Source organism: Oryza brachyantha, chromosome 7, assembly GCF_000231095.2.
Source record: "Oryza brachyantha chromosome 7, ObraRS2, whole genome shotgun sequence".
NCBI lineage: Eukaryota > Viridiplantae > Streptophyta > Magnoliopsida > Poales > Poaceae > Oryza > Oryza brachyantha.
In genome coordinates this window covers 18,913,092-18,935,703 of record NC_023169.2, presented here as the reverse complement: position 1 = coordinate 18,935,703, position 22,612 = coordinate 18,913,092, and the positions used below count along the sequence as shown (strand labels likewise).

Here is a 22,612-nt window from a genome sequence, read left to right as displayed (position 1 = left end):
TGGTAGTTAGATCATCCATCCCTTTGCTGAAGATAGGGAGGATAGGAGCTGGACAAAGGATTTATTTGAGTGAGAGATTCTAACATAGTTTTTAAGATATAAAAAACTCTTCTTAACGATCAATTATATTGTTAGAATATACAGGTATATATATATATATAGTCAAAAACAAAGATAAATTAGAATTTTAAAAATAATAAAGAAAAAGAATTTTAGCTATCATCAGTTGGTTTCAGTAATCTTAAGCGGTATAAGATGGAGGGGTGGGGGGAGAGAGTCCAAAAAGCGGAGGGGAAGTGCACATGCAGGAGGCGTGGGAAGGGGGAACACATGTGGCCCACGGTTCGGCCCCTGCACTGCATTCACCCTTGCCCGCTGAGCTTGGGTTTGCTTGCTTGCTGATGGATGCTTCTATGCCTATTTGAAGGGCAATGCAATGCATGCAGTTTATTCGATCAGAGAGAGATGGAAGCTTAGTTCGTCCTGCACCATCGATAATCCAGCTGCTGTCTGCATGCCCTGCGGTTGCGAGCATCACATATCGATCGATCACCGGCCGGCCATTGGCGCCTTGTGCCGGTCGTGGTGTCTGATTAATCGCACACTGCTCAACCTCACACCGGCCTCCTCTCTCGACCCTTCCTTCCTTGCAGTTCATTCTTGATTTCATCCATGCCGTCCATGTGTAAGCTAGCTAGCCTCCATGTGTCTTCACCAGGACGGACGCCCACATGCATGATACTTGGATTATTTATTAACAGCCCATTCCATTCCCGACAACAATAGGTAGTAAGAATATATATATATATATATATATATATATATATATATATATATATATATATATATATATACATACGCACTTTAAGCAGCAAGTGTGTCGATCAACTTAAAAACCACCTATTAATTAATATAATTAAGTTCACTGATAGGCAGTCTAAAGTAGCTGCTGCAGCCTGCTGTGCTGCCACGTCACATCCATCGGGATCGATTTCGGCGCCCGACAGTGGCCGGCCGCAAAAAGGAATTCCATCTCCAGCTCCAGCTTCAGCTACTACCTCTCTACTACTCATCATGTTAACCAAACCAATCATGGGAACCTGCCTAACACCTCCACTTTAATCTGCCTCCCTCCCTCTCTTTTCTTAATTACTGCAAATTAATTGCTACTGCATCTAGCTAGCTTACTCTCATGACAACATCTGCATGCGTGCAGCTTCAATTCTGGTGGTTAATTAGGGGGATTAGTTACCATCTATACTGTGTACCAGGGAGTACTGTCAATCTAAAAATAACGTCAAACATTTCATCCCAGACGATTTAGGCCCAACTTACAACAGCTTTTAGTAAAAGTCAATATATCGGAATGTGTCTTCTCCGGTCTCTACCGTCAGGCACACGGTCTCTGCATTAATTGTTTAACAAAAAAATAATAATCCAATGTCGTCGTATACCACGTTCATATGTGCAAAGCACACAGTGATTATATTGTTTTTTTTATAAAAATTAAGCGGTATAAAGCAATGTCATATTTAATGTGTCTAATTGTTGTGTCGCAAAAGGCTAATCTAATGTGTGTGTGATAAATTTTTGAGCATGTCCTCCTCCTGGCTAGTTGCTGACAGAGAGAACCGTTACACATCACCTCTGCTTTTCTGCCGTGCAAAAGCCCACCGCACAGTTGCTATTATTTAATCAACTATAGGTAGGCTTGGCCAAATGCATCGCACCATGCATCTTCTCATCTCTATACAATTGCCGGCTTCATATTTAACAAACTATGCCAAACAACCCGCTCCGCTAGATTTGATATTATAGCTAAAAAAAGTTTTTAAACTTTAAATTATTCAGAAGATGCTCACACATACTTTTTTTTTACCATCCATGAAAAAGATCCTGAGGTACAAAAAATTTTAATATAAAATTATGAATACATTACCACTCAACTTATTAAATTTTTACTTTAAAAAATATGATAACTGGGAGTTTTTTTAAAAATGGTAAAAATGCTCCACACATATACACCACCGCACATTCCGGGAATTAAGCATAAGCTCAACACACATAGATAGGATATGAGCAATAAATCAATGATACTCACAAAGTTCTTACAAAGTGTGATTGTCACTAATTGCATAATCATATTGTCTCGAGGTCCAAAGCTACACAGTTCATGTGTGAGCCAATCTTTGTTCCTTGTCGTTATTAGCTTAGCTGAAAACAGAGGAAGAGACAAACATCGTTTGGAAATTGCACTTGGAGGACATGCCTATATATACACGTAGAGTAAAATTCATCGCATCCCCGGAGAGAGAAGAATGATCACAGCTATTACGGTGTTGCCAGTTCCATAATAAAAACACTACTTCGCATAGTTGATTATGGATGAAAAACGCTAAAAAAGATACCCTGGGATAAAATTGGTACTACCCCCTGTTTCTGGTTATAAGACTTTCTAAATTTGTCTAAATTCATCCATATATTTATGTATATATTTTGGATAGGTATCTAGATTTATTAGCATACAAATAAATCTAGACAAAACCAAAAAGTCTTATAATCTCATCTCGTACGTATGACTTTGTTTAATTATATAGTTCAGCCTGAAAAAGGGAGAGAAAATTAACATTGCAATCTTACGGTTTTCAATAATTGTGATGGTACCAACCAAATTCGCTCGATGCCACAAACGCATCACTAGTGAATTTTCGCCAATTTTACGTGGCTGGGACGATTAAACGATCCAGGAGTTCAGGAGAGGAGCATGAATAATGCGCATGTGTTGTGTGTACACTTAGCTTCATTGTCGTGTCGGGTAATTAATATTCTTTAAGCTGTCACTTGCCTTCTTAATGAACTTTAGGAGGCATAATGATGCTTAACTTTGATCCAGGACAATCAATTGGTGGCGAGATGATTAGTGTGTCGTACGTACTTAGCTTACATGCATTGTCGGATTGTGATGTTTGCTGCATATATATATATATATATATATATATATATATATATATATATATATATATATATATATATATATAGAGTTTTGCTACCCTGAGTTGCAACTCAGGGGGTCTTGCGTGCGTCAGGATCTGGGCCGTCCGCCGTGCGCCAAGATTCGTGCGGATGGAGGCTGAAAAATTGAATCCCGGAGGCGTCCCCTTCCTCTGCACCTCTCTCTCATTTCTTTTCTTTTCTTTCTCACTCTTCCTTCCCCATCTTTCTCTTTCTTCCTCACCTAGCTGCAGCGTCCTCGCACTCACAAGGAAGCCCTAGATCTGAAGCCTACCGGGAAGCCACCGCCGCTGGCGGCGGCAAGGTCCGGTACAGCCGACGCTAGCTCCGGCGATGAAGCCCAGCTGCTGCCACCCCCTGTCCCAGCCGTAGAAACCCAGCGCCTCCCTTGGACGCGTCGTCGCAACCCACCCAGCGCCTCCTCCGGCAAGCGATGCAGTGAAGTCGTCTGCCTCCCTCCGTAAGGTATGATTTTATACAATTACAATATGGGTTTTAAATTTTAGTTAATTAAATGCTTATTTAAACTAGGTATTTAAACTGCTCAATTAAAATGTGGGTGCAGTGAAGCCCAACTGCTGCCACCCTTGTCCTAGTCGTAGCAACACACAACAATCGAGTCCAGCACCCTGCCATCCATCTTATGCAGATTGATGCCATGGCCTCATTTGATGGTTATATTAGTGCACCAACATTTGAAGATGGTCCAAGAGTTCCATGGCAGGTAATTAATTTATCTACTAAGCTCTGTTACAAATTGGGCATTTTAATTACTTCATTATTTTGTTCACTTATGATTATTTTTCATGACATAGTTAGATAGCACGGACCCATATGTGGAAAATTTGGACGAGCTATTAGTGGGATGCATGACTCCACATGAAATTGAAGATAGCATTGAAATCATCGCAGACGAGGTTGCTCACGGTGATAAATCTCAACCGTATGTTGGCATGGAGTTTTCAACACCTGAGGAGGCATACACTTTCTACAATGATTATGCATACCGTGTCGGTTTTAGTGTGCGGAAATCCTCTAAGACAAAAAATAGGGACGGTGTGTCGTCAGTTAGATTTGTGTGTAACAAGGAAGGGTTTTCAGATAGTCAGAAAAAGAAGGAAAAGCCCATTGGAAGTGTGAATGATCAGAGGACGCCTGAGAAGGAGAAAGGGATGACAAGGACAGGCTGCAAGGCCTCCTGCAGAATTAGACTTTATAAAAGTGGTGTTTGGCGCATAAGTGTGTTTGAAGAGAATCACAACCATGTTGTTATCAAGAGCCCATCGAAGAAGCGAAATCTGAGATCCCATAAATGTTTGTCAGAGGAGGATAAGAAGATTATACGTAACTTGAGTGCTCAAAATATGAAGCCTTCACAGATTTTGGAATATTTGGCTGTCCAATATGGGGGTAAGCAAAACATCAGATTCAAAAAGAAGGATGTTAGCAATGAGGTATCAGCTGAAAATCGCAGTCTCCTTGGTGTTGATGTTGATACGACATTGTGTTACTTTCAGAAGAAGAAGGAGAAGGATCCAGAGTTCTTTTATGCGATAGACTTAGATGAGAATGGTGCTGTTAAGAATATTTTTTGGGTTGATGGCCGAGGTAGAAGGTCGTATCAGGAGTTCGGGGATGTTGTCACTTTTGATACAACATATCAAACCAATATTTACAGCATGCCGTTGGCACCATTCCTCGGTGTAAGCCACCACCGACATACAATTTCCTTTGGTTGGGCTCTTCTTAGGCTAGAGGATGCACCAAATTTCTGTTGGTTGTTTAAGACATGGTTAGAGGCAATGTATGGGAAGCACCCAAGTGCAATAATAACTGACCAAGATCCAGCAATGAAAAAAGCTATTGTGCTTATTTTTCCAAAAACTAAACATCGATGTTGTCAGTGGCATGTGATGAGGAAGGCAAGAGATCACCTTGGTCTATTGTACAGCCAAATGGAGGGTTTCAAAGAAGAATTACAAGCTGTTATTAACCGAAGCCTCACTGTTGTAGCATTTGAAAGGGATTGGGAAGCCATGCTAGTGAAATTTAAATTAACTGACAATAGCCATCTCAAGCTGATGTTTAGCACTCGGACACAATGGGTCCCAGCCTACTTTAGAGACACGTTTTTTGCTAATATGTCAACTACACAACGTAGTGAAAGTATGAATGCTATTCTCAAGTTGTGGGTGGACAGCCATAAATCGATTTACCAGTTTGTGAAGCAAATTGAGAAGTTGACCGATGGCATATGGCAAAGAGAAAGCGACGAGGATCTCAAGTCTATGAATGAGCAACCACACTTGTATTCACCCTACCAAATGGAGATTGAGGCACGCATGGTATATACCAGAAATGTATTCTCTGTGTTTAAGGATATTGTACAGGAGAGTTTCTTGGGTTTTGTCACTGAGATAATTAAAGATAAATTGTACCATGTCAGAATAAGTTTCAATCCTCAGTTTCGTAATTTCAAGCCAGAGTCATACGAAATTGAGGTTGATATAGAAACTTCCAGAGTTTCTTGCACATGCAAAGGTTTTGAGGTTAAGGGTCTTATTTGCCCTCACAGTATCAAAGTAATGCACCATATAGGCATGGCACACCTCCCTGCCCACTACATTTTGACACGCTGGACTAAAGGTGCCAATGCAAACTCCAAGAAACATTTAAGTGAGAGAAGCATGGATACGGGACAAACAATAGAATTACAAGCATTGCGATTTGCTACGATCAAGTCAAGCTTGATGGAAATGGGCAAGGTTGGTGCATTATCTGTTGAAACATTCAATTGCTTAAAACAGATAATTATTGATGGCATGGCGAAGTTGATGACCATGGAAGATGCAAAGTTAATGTCTATGGGACAAACCATAGTGACAGTTGATCCGCCAGAAGATGGAACGAAGGAGGTGTCAAGCAAACCTTTGTATATTGATCCACCAGACGCACAATGCAAGGGCAAGAGGAAGAAACTTACCAGATTCCAACCTCCTGCTGACAAGAAGGAAAGAAAAATGAGAACTTGTAGTATCTGCAATGCAAAAAAAGGCCACAATGCTAGGACTTGCCCACAGGTCTCTTTCTTTGTTAAAGTTATTTTATCCATTTTTTATCGATTTTTGAAATCCTCTAATTACTGTGTTGCCATGTTGTGTAGAGACTAAAAGGATTTGGACAAAATAAGGAAGCAATAGACAGTGAATACAGTGAAGATAGCGAAGACGAAGTTGAGGAAGGGGATTGTGAAATTTTTTATTAGACTATGCTTTGAAAATATTTCCTAGTACCGTTGGAAACATGAACTTATGTTGACTATGTTTCTTTAGTTTTTGAGGCTATCTTTTCGTTGTAAGCGACTAAGGATATTATGATCCAATTTTAATGTTTGAATTCGTTTTTCTGCGTGTATAACCATACTCTACCAGTGATGGACTGACAGGGGACAAACAAATGTTGAACACTGTTTCAATTCCGTGCGCTAAATTACAGGAGTTCAACAGAAAATGATAGAACACATGGATACCACCTACATCATAACTAAACGCAGAGAATACATCTAAGCTAGCTACATTACACTATTTAAAAAGCATAATAACATTCACCGCCATGAATACAATCAACACCACCAGAATTTTGTTAAGTATTCCAACGACTTTAGCTTCAAATCGTTGCAGCTGATATTTAAGTTCAAGTGGACTGAAATTGGCATCATCACTCCATCCCAAGAAAGCATTGCAAGTTGGGTTTGGACAGCTAAAAAATTCTCTCTCAAAGTTCTTCTTTGTTCGTGACATCCTGACAGTGGCATAGCTGCGGCACCTCATGCAAATTGGGCCTGGTGCACCTGTATTCCAGCCATGATTCCTGCTAGTCTGGCTACTCATTTTATCTATTCAAGTACAACAATAAACATGAATCAACAAACACAATTTACAACTTTTATACAATTATAACTCATTTTAAATACAGAAAGTTAGACTGCTAGTCACCTTGCAAGTCAGAAAGTAAGACAATTACTTGATGCAAGTAAACAACATGTGCACAATTTTCATTACTTGATTTAAGTATTCACGGTGATCAGTAATATGTTTCTCATCATAAATTGAATAAGCAAAGATTAACACTTTTTCACTGCAGCGCTTGCCGGGGCGTGGGCCACATTTTAATTAACCAGTTTAAATCCCAAGTTTAAATAAGTATTTAATTAACTGAAACACTGCACCCACATTTTAATTGAGCAGTTTAAATACCCAGTATAAAATCATACCTTACGGAGGGAGGCAGACGACTTCACTGCATCGCTCGCCGGAGCGTGCCCACCGTTTGCGACAGCAAGAATGAGGCAGGGAGGGGAGGACCAGAGCTTGGGTTTCGATTTGCTCGGTTTTTGGATGGGAAGACGAAATCAAATCGAGGTGGGTTGCGATGACGCGTCCATGGGAGGCGCTGGGTTTCTACGGCTGGGACAGGGGGTGGCAGCAGCTGGGCTTCATCGCCGGAGCTAGCGTCGGCTGTACCGGACCTTGCCGCCGCCGGCGGCGGCGGCTTCCCGGTAGGCTTCAGATCTAGGGCTTCCTTGTGAGTGCGAGGACGCTGCAGCTAGGTGAGGAAGAAAGAGAAAGATGGGGAAGGAAGAGTGAGAAAGAAAGGAAAAGAAATGAGAGACAGGTGCAGAGGAAGGGGGCGCCTCCGGGATTCAATTTTTCAGCCTCCATCCGCACGAATCTTGGCGCACGGCGGACGGCCCAGATCCTGACGCACGCAAGACCCCCTGAGTTGTAACTCAGGGTAGCAAAACTCTATATATATATATATATATATATATATATATATATATATGAAACATCTATCCTACTATCAGGTGTATCTACTCCTTTCACGTCTGAAAAAAATTTACATTGTTTCTGCTCTCACCCAATAAAAAGTATGGACACTATTAAATCTCATATGAATAATATAACTATAGATGTGTTTGTACTTTCTGTTGGAAGAGAGAAAAAATATGTATAAATGTGTTTATGCACCTTAGACGTGAACGGAGTAGCTACACCTGGTAATAGAATAGATGCTTCATATATATATATATATATATATATATATATATATATATATATATATATATATATATATATACACACACACACTCCTGGTCCTATAGATTGATGTGGAAAATTAGAGAACATGGTGCAAGTATTGCAAGTATCTCAAAAAACGATCTATCTCGATTGATCATTTGTACTGTATAGCAAATAAACAACATGTACAACCTAGAAAGTACTCCCCTCCGTACTTTTATAACGTAACGTAGTTGACTTTTTATTACACGTTTGACCATTCGTTATATTTTAAAATTTATATAATTATTGATTTATTTTATTGTGATTGCATTTATAACTAAATATGTTTTAAAAATAACTCAGTGTTTTTAATAATTTTAAAATAAGACGAACCGTTAAACGTGTAGCCGAAAATCAACGGAGCTATCTATTATTAAAATCAGAGGGAGTATTTAATTATTATGGTGTTGCTGATCGAGTGGCTGGACCGATCGATCGAATAATTCATCTTTGCACTGCAGAATATTTTTGGAGCAGCAGCAGCTTGTGCTGGATCCTAAAAGCTAGCAGCGAGATATCATGAGGGGGACATGCATGGCCCCTTTATCTCTCCGTATGTTCGGGTCATGTCGGAACAATGGATCATGGATGAAATGGGGAAATTAACTTTGGACGAGAGTGGAATGAACTCCAAGGTCAAGACATGCCCTTATGAAAGAGGAAACCCTAAGTGGCAATACCATACTTCACAATTCCCATTACTTTCAGAGTGACTAAGCTGAGCTGTACCATCCGCTCATTACACTCTAATACCTCCGTGACAAAATATAATCATTTCTACACTGTCTAGAAACTACTATGGTTTAGCCGAAATATTCTCTTCTGGTCACTTCAATAGTTAGAATTTAAAATTTTGAATTGTTCATATTATCTTTACAATCGCATAATTGGTTGTAGAACATCGGGATTAAGGAAAATCATAGGTATCATCGTTTGGATGCTTATATTATGGTGCGAATTTTAAATCTAAAAAATACGCATATTTTGGGATTGAATTAGTGCTTTACAATGGCATATGGTATTAGATGATCACGCCAAGCTCTTTGAATAAGGGCTCTGACGTGATTTTCAACGATCTATAACCATCTCCGGCAAGGCTACTAAGTTCAAGATGTAACGATGTGGGCGTTCTACGATGTGGGCAGAACGCTTTAAATAGAAGATCGCTTTGTAACCTCCCATTGGAAGGATGTATTGTGCCGAGCTGTAGCAAATACGGCAAATGTACATTCTTTTTAATCTGTTATAATTTAAATGCAGGTGGGGAATCTCTCCCCCCGTGAAAATTTTAAAAAAAAATAGCATTGTGGAAGAAAAAGAAATATTTTGGAATCTATTATATACCAAAAGTCCATTAAACATACTCTAGAGCGCTCCTGCGCCCTTAAGTGGAAAAAAAATAAAATTTATATTAAATTATTGACCATGTTTTCATTTAAGAAACATGTGGAACCATATTCAAGCCTCTTGCATGTCATTCACATCGAAATAAACATAAAAAAAGTTACAAACAAATTTGAGAACTTTAAATATTCCATTCTATATTTGCCCACAAGCATGCAAACATACTTATATGTATGCTTCCCCACGGGTGCCATGCATAGATATAGATCAGCTCGGTGTGACAAGGGTGACCACCCTATGGACGAACAGTTTTGGTGATGGAATGTACTGCCTCTAGTTTCATAATTCCTGTTGTTTGGATAAGTATATGATTAAACTTTTAAAACATTGATTATTAATAATTTTAAATTATTTAGTTTAAGAAAACTAGGACAATATGTACAGATATATCATAAAGAGTGATTTAATAAAAATAAATAATATATATATATGTGTATATATATATATATGTGTAAAATCGTAGTAAAATAGAAGATCGTGTCGTTGTCCAAAACGGAAAAATCTATCTGTAGGGAATAATTGACTTGCTCACCGTTGCAGCCCTCAATGAGTGAAGAATGTTAAGTTGCCAATTAAGACTAGCAAGTGCGAGCACCTGATGGGTGTGGTGATGAGGAGCTAGAGTGGGCCGGGAAGGTAAATATGTAGATCACGAGGAGCGCTTCAAATCGTAAAATTATTATATTTTGGAACGGATCGAGAGGTGGTAGATGGAATGAAATCTGGATGAGGAGAATGGGTAGAACAGATGGACAGCAATGGCTAACGGTAAATCAGAGGTAGTTGGCGATGCTCCTGGCTCAACTATAACACAGATATCCCAGTTGGCAGATGCAGTGGAGTGGAGTGATGGACAGTTCCCTGTGTTGCAGCTTGCAGTGTTGATTGGATAGAAGGAAGCCGGCCATGGTACGTAGCGCAGGGCAAAACACGGCACGATCCGCTGTCGCGTCCAGACACACCGCTAGCAGCATGCATGCGTTCGTGCGATATATTCCCTCTCAATTTTACACGGTTTAATTAATTTTTTCGCTGCAACATCGATCAATCGATCTAGAGGAAGACGAAGGGATCGATGAACAGCAGTGTACAAGGGAATCATTGGACAGGAGGGAGGAGGAGGAACTCCCTGGTGGGCAGGGCAGGGCACCGGTTGCTCCCCAAAAGCCCAGCACACAAGCTGCCCTGATGACCCAGCTGCTGACAAATTTTAATTCATTTCTTAGCGAGAGAGGTGATCAGCAAGAGACAAGGAACCTGAGGGCCGACTTGCCTTTTGTTTTTGCTCCCCGCCAGACGCAGCAAAATGCATGCATGCTGTCATCACAGCAGACTAAGTCTATATGCATGCTTTCATGCAGCTGCAGACAAAACCAAGGTGACCCCCCCTCCTCCTCCTCTTCTTCATTGCTTTGATAATGCACAGGCACAGCAGCTTGCTTTTCGCGCGCGTATGACTATCAACAGTTCAGGCTCCAGAGTTGTAGTAATCACTGATAATAATGTACAGTTTATCATCATCTGGTAAGTGGTAAAGTGTCAGGCAGTCAGCAAATGCTGCTTGGCCTAATCTGTGTCATGCCCATGCCCATGCAGCAGCTGCCTCTCCATCGCATTCGCCTAGCTCTCCCTTTTTGGCTACGAGTAGCATTCTTTTATATTGCAGGTTTTCCGGTAGTTGGTGCAAAACTGATGATTGTTCTTGTTCGTCAGCAATTCAATGCATGTGTGTGAGTGTAAGATGACAGCAATGTAGCGACAATTGTTTGTACAGGCAGACAGACAGCGTCCAGCCGGGGTGTGTTTGGGATGCAATGCATCGATCAGCGATTGAAAAACACACACCAGCGAGTGTCCGCTTCACATCTGAAAAAAAAAAGGAGATGGATCGATCGGGTTCAGTGTCTGCTTGCTTGAGCATGAGACAGGCAGACAGGCAGATGCCTGGATCATGAGATGAGATTACAGTAAGTAGGTTGCCGTGAGCTAAGGCTACTGAGGACGGATAGCTGGTCGCGGTGTCGCCTGGCCGGTTCATCCACGCACGCACGCATGTGCCTCTGCTCTGCTTGATTAGCCGTCGGCGCGGCGAGCTTTCGCTGTTAAAACCGCTCGACCACAGGTCAATTCACCAACAGTACCCTCGCTGGTTAATTACATTATATTAAGCCAGCGAATATCTGCCATCAACAGGGTGCAGCGGTAGATCTAGAAGCAGGAAAAGCGACGGGAAATGGACCGCTTGTCTGCTGCCTGCTGCTAGCTGTGAGCAGAGCTACCAAGCGCCACTGTACTTCCATATCTATCTGCTCCAGATATCTATCAATCATTCGCACGAGTCGATCTCCTTTTCTGTTCTTTTTTCCAGCCGTGTTCGTTTATTCTAAAATATGCGTGTATATTGCGACGCAAGCAACAATGTAACGTAGGAGTACTATATATTAGCATGCGTTGGTAACACGACAATTAAATTAAATGAAGTTATTGCTTGTGGATAAAAGTGGTGCCGGGAAAAAGCATTATTGTCGGGCAACGTGTCTTATACTTTGCAACTTTGCAGTTTCATTGTCCTGGCCGTATGCGAGTGCGTCGTCGCATGTGGGGTTTTGGATTTGCCCATGGAACCTTCAGGTTCAGGTTGGTCAGTTTGGAAAATATCAGGTACTAAAAAGAAACACATTTGGTTAATCTGTACATATTAGGTCTCTTACCTGGTAAACGAATTCGATTTTCGTCCTCCGATTAAAAAAACTAGATAAATTGAGTTTATCAACTATCAAAACTGGTGTAAAATAAATCCAAAACGGTTTGAACATAGTTTAAGCCAAAATGGCACCTCCATAGTTAATTTGACTCGATTTTATCTGATGTGGCACCTGAAGGAAAATTTAACAATTAAAAAATAAAACAAAATATGTGGGGGGCAAGGATGACTAGGAGGAAGAGAGGAGGCGGCGCCAACTCACCGTAGAGATAGAAGGGAGCGTGGGCCCACCGATAATTGTCTAATTGGTATGGAGACCATATTTTTAAAATCTTTATTTTTATATTTTACTTTTAGTACCACATTACTGCCACGTAGGACGAGGAGTAAGTCAAACCATTCACATAGACACCACATCAGCTAAAACCACTGTCTAAACCACCGATGAATCTCGTCAGTTTTAAAGTTGAGGGACATATTATATTATTTTTGTAGTTTACGGACAAAAACCAAACTTGTATCAAGTCTAAGTGACTTATTCTGCTTCCTCTCTTTGGATCTTCCAGTCCGATGCTGCAAAACCAGGTGCTTCACGCGGCCCACCTCGAGACGAGCCGCCCCACTTTCTGTTCGACACGTAAGAGACGACCCACGAACGTTTGTGGCAGCACGGCTTCGGCCCGGTATCGATCCATACATAAAGAGAGGCACCGGCCCATGCAAAGAGGTGAGGCCGAATTTCCTGGGCTGAACAGTTTCATGGGCTCGGAAATTATTGGGCTTTCACAGATGGCCCAAATTGGGGCAGCCGCAACTAGCGGCCCAAATAGAAGCGAGCGTCCTTCTGGCCCTCCTCCCCGATCGCCGGCGGTGGTTCCCTTGCCTTCGCCACCGTAGCAGTCAGGATGAAAGATTATACCGAATTTTCATGGAAGATTTTAAGATCCATGAAGAAAATTGAGCGTTCCACAGACCACACGATCTATCGATCTTGTTGAGTTGAAGACTCTGATGCAGTATTTTCATGAAAGATTATACAAGTTCCATCTAAAATTGCAGATTGAGCATCCCAGACAAATCTATCGGTCCTATTGTGCTGAAGACAGTTGGGATATTTTTCAAGTCAGTTTCATGGATGATTCAGACACACAGGAAAAGACGATGGGCAACGAGTTAAAGAACCGTCAACAGCATGACTGCATCAGAAACTGACGATGCACTTGCGAATTGGAAGGTTGCTCCCTTTCTCTCTGTTGTTGGTTTATCAGGCTTCAGATATTTTTCGCCACTCAACTGCTACTCTTTTCAATCGCTGTTCTTCGCCAACATGAAGTTCTGTAATTGTGCTCCAAAGTCTCTATCGAGATAAAACACCCCAACATCACGATTTTACCCTTATCTATCGGAACAGCAACATCAGAGTCTTCTGGTGGTACACAGGTGTATTGCCGGCCGATTCATGCCTATCATCAATACCTGTAACATGACAAAGCTGGCACCCTCATGTGCAAATGACAACGACCTACTACAGCCTTACCTTGCAACTCGCAATAATCATACTCTACCTTATCCATCATCTCTCAATTAGACTTGAGAAAACAATATAAATCCCATCTCATCTTAGTTAAATGATTAGGCACTAATCTCCGTTCCTGAATCATGCCGCAACCAGGATTCCAGGTTCAGGTACCAACATTCTGGTTTTTGGACACCAAAAGGTAAATTCAGAATTCAACATCCAAGACCTGAATTCAGGCACGAAGAGATTCAATCATGAATGAATCCAGCATTTGTTTAATTCTCGATGCAGACAAGAGCATGACGCATACATGTCAGCCAGGCAAGGAAATTTTCATGCCCGAGCAAGGACTTGGTACAACACAATTGGAGTAGCACTCAGCAGGCTCACAAAATAAAAGCTTGGTCCTGCACATCTGCATCTCATACAACGGGGCCAACAATAAGCGAAAAATCTGTACAAATTGAAGCGACCTTGCCGGTCGAACCGCCGACTATCTTCCAGAGGACAACAACGAATTCTCAGATCCGTGAGTGAGCAGATGCGTCGTCGATGAGGGCAATGGCAGCCATGGGCCTCCAGGTGCAGCAGCCTCCTTCAAGATGGCATCAGCAATCGGGACAAGGTCTTGTTTTTGGCTGTAGGTGAAGTTCAGGTCCCTGTTTGCAGCCAACGCCATGAGCTCCGACTCCTCGAGCCCCTTCGCCGGACCAAGGCTACACCTGTCCGGACCATGCTTCGCGAGCGCATCCTTGAACTTCTTGATCTGCAAAGACACACATTCCAGCGAGCTGGTTAGCACATTAATCCACTTCTAGTTGCTGTTGGTTTGGTTTCAGAAACAGAATTTGGGGAGACCGACTTACAGTTGCGTTGGTGCAGCTGAAGCTGCTCACACGGCCCTGAGCTCCCCTGTAGAACCTGAAGAATGGGAGGACATGGACATGGAGGCTGTAGCACATTGACTTGAGCTTCTCGTAGTTCACTTGCAGGAACAGCACCTCCGGGTTCTTCTCGGCTAGTTGAGCAATCTGCACGGCAATCGAACAAATTATCATCAGCGAAACGAACCAAAGAAAAGAATCAAAGGAACATTTGCTGTTCTTGGAAACTGAATAAAAAAAGAGCAGAATTTGGGTGTAGTTCTCTTCTACCTTGGGATGTAGGGCGCGGCAGCCACCGCAGCCGGGGGAGAAGAAGTCGACGACGACGAGCTTGTCGCGGGCGTTGAGGAGGGAGTCGGCGAGGTCTTGCGCCGACTCGATCTCCCTCATGTTGGGCTGCAGCCCCCTCTCCCACCACCTCATGGCCTTCCCAATCGTCAGGTTCATCTGGAGAAGCCAACAAACAAACAAAAAACTCAAATTTTAGCATGCAAACTCCAACTGCTAAAACTGAATCCCAACACCAAAACGGTTAAAAATAGCATGTTTGTTTTATCCAAAAGCATAGAGCTAAAAAAATAAATCCAAAAGAAAAATCTGATGAAGAACACGGATTGAACTGACGAACAGAACAGACCTGCCCAGGCGCCGCTTCGAGATTCCGTGGCAGGAGCCTCGCCTTCTTCTCCGTCAGCGCCACCCTCCCACCGGGGAACGAGCTCCTGCTGCTGTACCCACCAATCGGCACGGACTCCGCCAGCGCCGCCGCGCCCCTCACCACCCGGCCGCCGACCTCCCCGCCGCACGGAGACGCCACCACGCTCCCGCTGCACAGTGCCTCAGCCATGGCTACCACCTTCTTCTTCTTCAGCGTGCGAGCGCGCGAGAGAGAACAGAGATAGAGGTCAGAGAGGAGATTAACAATGGCGGAGGGGGCGATGCGGCGAAGAACGAAGAACGAAGAAAAGAAGCGCCTTTTTAATGGAGGAGAGAAACAGAAACAGATGGGGAAAAAAAGGCGCACGCTTTTTACCCCTTTCACCTTTTCACCGCAACGGCTTTCACGTGCGAGGTAAATCGTGGAGGCCGTCGGATGATAGGTGGACGTTGGGATGGGGATCCACGTGGCGGGGCAGTTACTGCGCGGTGGTAAAAGGTCTCTCCGAGTGGATATATATTTTGGATAAGATTAAAGCTGGGCCTCACGAGCGGTGGGTAGCTGTAGGTGGTTGGGATGCCACGTGTGATTGGGCCGTCTCGTGGTGCACTCCGGGGACGTGTGGCAAATGTGTTTTTTTCGGTCAAGAGGAGCTTGTCCGGTGGGGACCACGTTACAGCGAAAGAGAGCGTTGATGGTTGACCCACCGCCACCCCAACCAAATATCCGTTGTAATTTACTACTCTAGTTTGTTTAGCTCAGATTACTTAAAAGATTTCTCACTTTAATTTTTGAATTTTTAATATTGGTTAATTCTCTTTGTAAGTATTGATTGGCTCTACAATCATTAAAATGATTGAATCATGGTATCAATGAAAATATCTATTGTTACATGAACTGATTCTATAAATTTCCTCTCAACTGATTGACCGTTGGTGCAAATTTCATGTGGATTTGTTTGGAGTAGGTGGTGTGCGTTGCCGTCGGTGAAGCGATTTTTCTCGTTGAGTACGTTGACTAGAATATCGGTTACCAAAGCTCTCAACTCCAACTTAACTGGAGTCAGAGTTGTGCTAAATGGTACAGATTTTAATTTTTTTAGAGCGGAGTTGACGGAGCTGCTCTTAAAAAATAAACTACAGAGGTGGAGCTGGTTTTTTGCTGTTCCACAGCCCCACTCCACGCAAAAAGACCCACTACCCTTTATTATTTTATTGTAACTATTTAAATCTGCCACTCATGCTACTATATATTATTAGTAATACTTATATTATGTGTTAACTATCATATAGTATTTTATAACCATATAATTGTGTTGTTGAAGTTCAAAAGAAAAATAATCAATATTCAACTATATGAAAAGAAACATAATTAAATCATGGTTTAATCATGACTAAACATAATCCGCAAAGCTATTATTGTCAATCTACTTCGTATTCTCTCTTTTAGGAGTTCTGGAGCAGACCAAGCTAGCCAAATAGTTTTGATCTGCTCTCCAGCTCCCACAGGAGCAGCTCTCACTGGAGTTAGAGTTTGGATTTAGGATCCGGAGTTTAGAGCTCTACCAAATAGGCCCTTAGATGTACAAATTTTCTTGGTGTGAACAAATCATGCCTCACATATTTTTCCTGTGGTTTAAAATTTGTTCTTGAAAAATCAGTTAACCTAGCAGCAGCAGGAGTAAGAAACAATACGGTGGAACAGTTATGATGACATCTGGTAGACTCTATTGTTGGAACATTAAGTGGATGCGAATGGGTCATTTTCCCCTATTGATAGCAAACCTATACGCCGAAAAGGTTACTGCGAATGAATGGTAGGAGTGGATACCATCTCATTTTGCTTTTTTGAATTAAAAGGAAATATTTTTTATAAACAAAAAATAATTTACTGGTAAAATTTTATAGACGTGTCTATAGCAACTTAAAAACAAAATAAACCAAATTTTAAAGTTTCAGATTGATTTGGGGATAGTTTTTACCGATGTTTATTTTCCAGTTTTGTATTTTAGATAGCTAAAAATACATATATAAAAATTTTATTCATAAATTATTTTTTTACAAACATATTGTTTGTAATCACCCCATTGTTTGAAATCACCCCTTTGTTGATTGCGGTGGTGGCAGAGTTTTCATACTCCCGTTCCATTGTGGGAATTGGGATGTGTGACTTTGAGACGAAGAGCATAGGGAGTATATGAATAATTGTGAGATCGGATTAGGCTACAGAGGGGGTGAATATAGCTACAGTGTAACTATCCCCAAAAAAACAAAATCTCAATTCGATCGCAAAACTCCGAAAAGATATCTCCGTGAAAAATAGGAGGACAAGAATGGAGATATCAAAAATAAAACAGAGCAGGAAATATCGACAGAAATTTAAATGCGGAAGACGTAAAATTTAAATGCGGTAAATAAAATTTCATTTCATAAGTAAACTTCAATTTTCATTTGAAGTTTACAAAGCTTGGTTCACAAGCTTAATAATAACAATTCATGAGAGTTATTGTCACGTCTAGCCAACACAAGCTAGAGTAACAAACCACTCTCGAGAACATTTTCCGTTGCATCCCAAAGTTGCTAACTCAAGCAACCATCTCTTCCCTATTTATAGGGCTAATCCTCCATTGCAAAATGACCACAATACCCCTGAAACTTGGCGGCTACTCCAAGTCCTCACAACCGTTGGATGCAAGACAAGGCCTCAGAATGAGCCACGTCTTCACTTTCAGGATTTTCTCAGCTGATCCCACGAGCCACAGAAGATCCACCCTTCAACTGCCTCTGGTGCGTGCACGAAACAGCCAGCTCGGTCATGCGTCCATCACCGATTGGTCTGCGATTCCCCCGGGGCCCATTCTCAAGCGAGCTCCCACGCCTCAGCTTGCATGCGCCGAAACAGCCGCGCGCAATCCAGCCTCTCCGGCCCGCACGCCAGCGGCCGAGCCGCATGTATGCGCGCTGGGATGTAGGCTTGCGCTGCCCTGCCACCCGAGCGGCTCGCTTGTGCACAGCACGCGTGCATGCATGCACACAATACGTACTCCGGCTAGCTAGCTCGCACAAGCATATTCATAGTGCATGCAGGTACATGACCATGCATGTGTACACATGCCGCTATGCATGCATATGTGTTCCTCCTACTCTTCGATTTTCTTCGTGAATATCCCGTGGTTCCGCACGATGTTCATCCATTGTGTACGTGTCCGTGTCTTATCTTGTCACCCGACGTCCTCGACCGTGTTAGATCACAACTCCCACTGAGTTTGATCGTGATCTGTCGTTGACCAAGGTTGATCCAAGCACCTGCACACAAACAATCCAAACCATCGTTTTATGGACACAGATTTCGCGACCTGACCCTTATTAGTCAACACACACGCTTCACCCACACTTACCAATTTTCCATCACAATTAATACAAACCACTCATGGTTTCAAAATAATTAGTGGTCTTATGATCAATCAAATAGTTGCAAGAGTGCGGCCGAAATTGGAGACAGGACGGGAGGCAACGCACGCAGAGAGCAGGAGTACCCAAAAACCGCAGGCAGGGATGTGGGTGTGCTGCTGATGGAACCACCTTTTTTTAAAAAAAGAATATTATGGACCGAAACAACAAGACGAAGACGAGATGCAGAAATGTTTTTTTCTAGGGAAAAAAAAAGGTGCAGAGCAGAGCAGATGCATGGCCAAGAGAGGAGAAATGCAAAACCGTGCGCGGCATCCAGAGACCGCCGCGCCGAGCGAGAGAAACGGACAAGATTCGAGACAGGCACACTGTACTCACTGGTCCTACTAAGGTCTTGTCTAGTTCCTAAAAGATTTTTTCAAAAACATTAGATCGAACTTTTCGAGACATAAATAAAGTATTAAATATAGGTGAACTAAAAAAACTAATTACACAGTTATGGAAGAAATTTTGAGACGAATCTTTTGAGCCTAGTTAGTCCATGATTAGTCATAAGTGCTACAGTAACGAGCATGTGCTGATGCCGGATTAATTAGGCTAAAAAGATTCGTCTTGCGGTTTTTAGGCTAGCCGTAAAATTTGTTTTTTCATTCGTGTCCAAAAACCCCTTTCGATCAAACAATTAACGTGACATTTCTCCTAAAAGTTTTCCGAATCTAAATATCACCTAATACTACTACATATGAATTGGATTAGATTGGATAGGCTGCAGGCTGGCGCTGACTCGGATTCCAGTCACCACCTCCATATCCATTGCCTACTCCCCCACATTTCACAGCACACGACGACGGAGTGTCTGTAGTAGGTCCGCCCTGCTACCAGCCTGGGTTTACGTCATATAAGATCCTAGTTTTGTTTTTTTCATACAAAAGCTAAATTTTTATTATTTCCGTCCTAAAATAAAATTATTTTTTAGTTTTTAGATACAATATTTTGACTCTTCATTTTGTTTTAAATTTTTTTGTAATTAATATTTTTATTGTTACTGGATGATAAAATATAAATAGTACTTTATGTGTGATTAATTTTTTTTAAAATTTTATATAAATTTTTTAAATAAAACGAATGATTAAATATGGTGTTATTACGAGAGATGTTAGTACATAGCTAGCCATATAGCTAGCGAGGTTTACGTCGTGCACGCCTATGAGCATGGGGCGCATGCGCGCGCGCATCCAAGCAATGGTCCGGGTGGGCTTGGGACCATCTAAAAAAATGAATGATACGGAAACAGCTAGTTCAGTGTGTTTAGTTTGGGCTTGGCCTATGGGCTCCTCCGATCCGGCTACTTCGTCACTTTGGATGGACCGTCTATTGAGTCACGATATATCTATTCAAAAAGTTCATTTTATATCCCTCGTAAGGCTTGAATTTGATTCGCGCTTTTCATCCATAAAATTGGATAGAAATATCCTCCATCTTCTCAATACAATACAAACTATGCAGTATTGAGAGTGATTTTCATTGATGTGGCGGCCATCCTAGTAAGCAAAAAGAAAAATAAAAACCATGAAAACTTCATACGTTGAATTTTATGTCTACAGACATTTGGTATAAATGCTCTATACATAGAAACATAAAAATATAAATATAAAAAAAAGATTCGGTGTAGAAACATTGTACATGTAAAAATTGAAATTGAAAAATCATGACAAAAGAAGAAGGAAAAAGAACATCCATGGGTTTGACCCGACATCCTAGGCTCTCTCAGATCAGGCTGGGTTTTATTGGGCCTTTTAGGGTTTTATAATTTTTGGGCTTTTTCATGCTTTCGGGCTCGTTGCATGCTTGGGGACCTATGGTGCACATTTTCCTACATCTATTTCTCGCTTATGTATGGCCCAATACTACGAGATGAACTGGGCCTTGTAGTATTTGGGCTTCCTGAAATAGGCCTTACTTTCTTTTTTTTTTAATTTTCTTTGCAATCTGTGCATGACCGTAATGAAGATGTTATTGTCGTAGCTCAAGTCTGATTATCTAAGTAGACTAATGTTCGTTTTAAATTTGTTGGGAGGGGAGCAGTGTATTATTGGTCTACCCAGTTATATTATATATGCCTTGGCCTAATTCATCCCTTTCTACATGTTCTTTGCGTTAAGTGCTTTGTGAGGCAGCCGGAAATCCTGTTAATATGAAAAAAAGCCAAACAAACATATTTACAAATGAAAACATATTTATTAAATTTTTTTATATGGATTCTTAGCGATCTAAAAGTAGAAACTAAAAAATAAACTTTAACAAAGAATAATCTCAAAATTAAATCAAAATTTTAGGTTAAAAAATTAGAGTTTTATAAACACACGTAGAAGCGAAAAAAAATGAGTTCAGATACGCTTTCTCCAAGCCGAAACCCCGGCACCGGGCGGCAGTGATGCATGGGCTCCCTCGATCTCTCGTCTCCATACCCTTTGCTAGCTAGCATAGTCGCACTAGCTAGAGTACAACTGATATCCAGTTCATCACAGCAAAGATAGAGATAGATATTTAGATAGATAGGCATTTGATGAGCTCACTTTACGGTTACTTAATTGATTCCTTCCTGAAGCGCAAACATGGCATTTGCTCCCTCGGTTTGACTCCCCTGCAATGCATCTCCGGCTGGCACTGCCATGCCATCATCCATCCTCTCCGCGTTTCAGCCACCAATTATCCATCAGCGTCACCAGCTACCTTCATACAGATCACATTAGCACTTATCCCTCAGTGCTCTACGTGCTGTGCATATATATCCGTTTTTTTTTTCTTTTTGCGCAAAAGATTTGCACGTCAGTATATATATATATCCGGTTTCACACCACTAATCTGCTCAGTTATAAAGTCATTGCCAAATTGGAAAGCCTTCTCTTGTCACTTGTGCCTGCAATCAGCTTCTGTCTGCACTGCACTTTCATTTGCATATATATGTATGCTTGCTGCTAAAAACTACTACTGCTCCAGTACTCAACTTGATTTAATCACACCACTTTATAAACAATCATCAGTAACTTGACTTGTGTCAAGGATATTCGATCCTGATTGCATGCATATTCTCCTTGTTTGAATTAATGGGAACCGGGAACTGGGAAAGGTTGGCGTTGTCCATTTCGACAAGTTTAATTTTGAGTGCCTTGGCTGAACTGAATACCTCTCTCGAGCCAGGCACACATCAACCCCCGTTGCATCTGTCTGTCTAATCTTAAATTCCTGGATCAAAACACTGCGTAGCTGAAAGGGATTCGTCAGAGCAGCACACCCCTAATCTAATGTCACATTAAACAAATACTGCCTTAAAAAACAATTGGAAACATGCAGCATGCTTTCCGTTGCTTGTCCGTGTTCACGGAAAGAGAACGAACACATCTGCTTGGAGATTAAACTAAAGCCTTTGCTTGTCAAACTCTCGAATGGATTAGCAGCAGCACTATGCTGCTGCTGCTGCTGATGATGATGATGCTATCGGCAGCAACGCCCCAAGTGTGTGCCACTTGTTAACCGGATGGCCACGAAACGGAGCCATCACGAGTGCCCAAGTGGCACACTCAAGCATCACACGTGGCATGGCTGCAAGAGAGATCAGAGATCGATCACACATCTCTCCCCAACTCCTTGGATCAGAGGAAGAGAGATTCCATGCACCTGGGCTGTTCTCTTAATTTTCAGGATAGGATCATCCATAGGACTAGGAATTAATATTTATCCTGACAAGCATGATGTTCCTCCTGCTACACAACAAACCAATCATTTAATTTTATTCCCTGATGATTTGGCAACGGAATGTGTGGATGGAGTAGTGCTATGACAAGCCAAAGCAGCTGACGTGCCAACAGCAAAACGGCACATGTTTCTTCTTCCCAGG

At 41.8% G+C, this 22,612-nt stretch overlaps 2 protein-coding genes across 2 annotated transcripts; one reads left to right on the top strand and one right to left on the bottom strand.

The window, feature by feature from the left end:
* Positions 1 to 3,670: 3,670 nt before the first annotated feature.
* On the top strand, positions 3,671 to 6,277 carry LOC121055014 (protein FAR1-RELATED SEQUENCE 5-like). Its single transcript, XM_040526348.1, has 4 exons — positions 3,671 to 3,736; positions 3,828 to 5,357; positions 5,820 to 6,092; positions 6,176 to 6,277. Exons 1-4 carry the CDS (start codon positions 3,671 to 3,673, stop codon positions 6,275 to 6,277), a joined length of 1,971 nt encoding a protein of 656 aa, XP_040382282.1.
* Positions 6,278 to 14,009: 7,732 nt separating this feature from the next.
* On the bottom strand, positions 14,010 to 16,492 carry LOC102718193 (thioredoxin-like 1-1, chloroplastic). The gene is made up of 4 exons (XM_006658084.3): positions 15,284 to 16,492; positions 14,917 to 15,093; positions 14,629 to 14,793; positions 14,010 to 14,528 (listed from the first exon to the last, which is right to left on the bottom strand). Exons 1-4 carry the CDS (start codon positions 15,491 to 15,493, stop codon positions 14,256 to 14,258), a joined length of 825 nt encoding a protein of 274 aa, XP_006658147.1. The 5' UTR covers positions 15,494 to 16,492; the 3' UTR covers positions 14,010 to 14,255.
* Positions 16,493 to 22,612: the final 6,120 nt, after the last annotated feature.

Excerpts from the sequence above, each read along its gene's own strand:
- LOC121055014 (XM_040526348.1), top strand. The coding sequence starts at position 3,671 with ATGGCCTCATTTGATGGTTATATTAGTGCACCAACATTTGAAGATGGT. Across the intron at positions 5,358-5,819 it reads TGGAGATTGAGGCACGCATG|ATAATTATTGATGGCATGGC; the intron begins GTATATACCAGA and ends TGCTTAAAACAG. Across the intron at positions 6,093-6,175 it reads ATGCTAGGACTTGCCCACAG|AGACTAAAAGGATTTGGACA; the intron begins GTCTCTTTCTTT and ends CATGTTGTGTAG.
- LOC102718193 (XM_006658084.3), bottom strand. The coding sequence starts at position 15,493 with ATGGCTGAGGCACTGTGCAGCGGGAGCGTGGTGGCGTCTCCGTGCGGC. Across the intron at positions 15,094-15,283 it reads TCGAAGCGGCGCCTGGGCAG|ATGAACCTGACGATTGGGAA; the intron begins GTCTGTTCTGTT and ends TGGCTTCTCCAG. Across the intron at positions 14,529-14,628 it reads TCAGCTGCACCAACGCAACT|ATCAAGAAGTTCAAGGATGC; the intron begins GTAAGTCGGTCT and ends GTGTCTTTGCAG.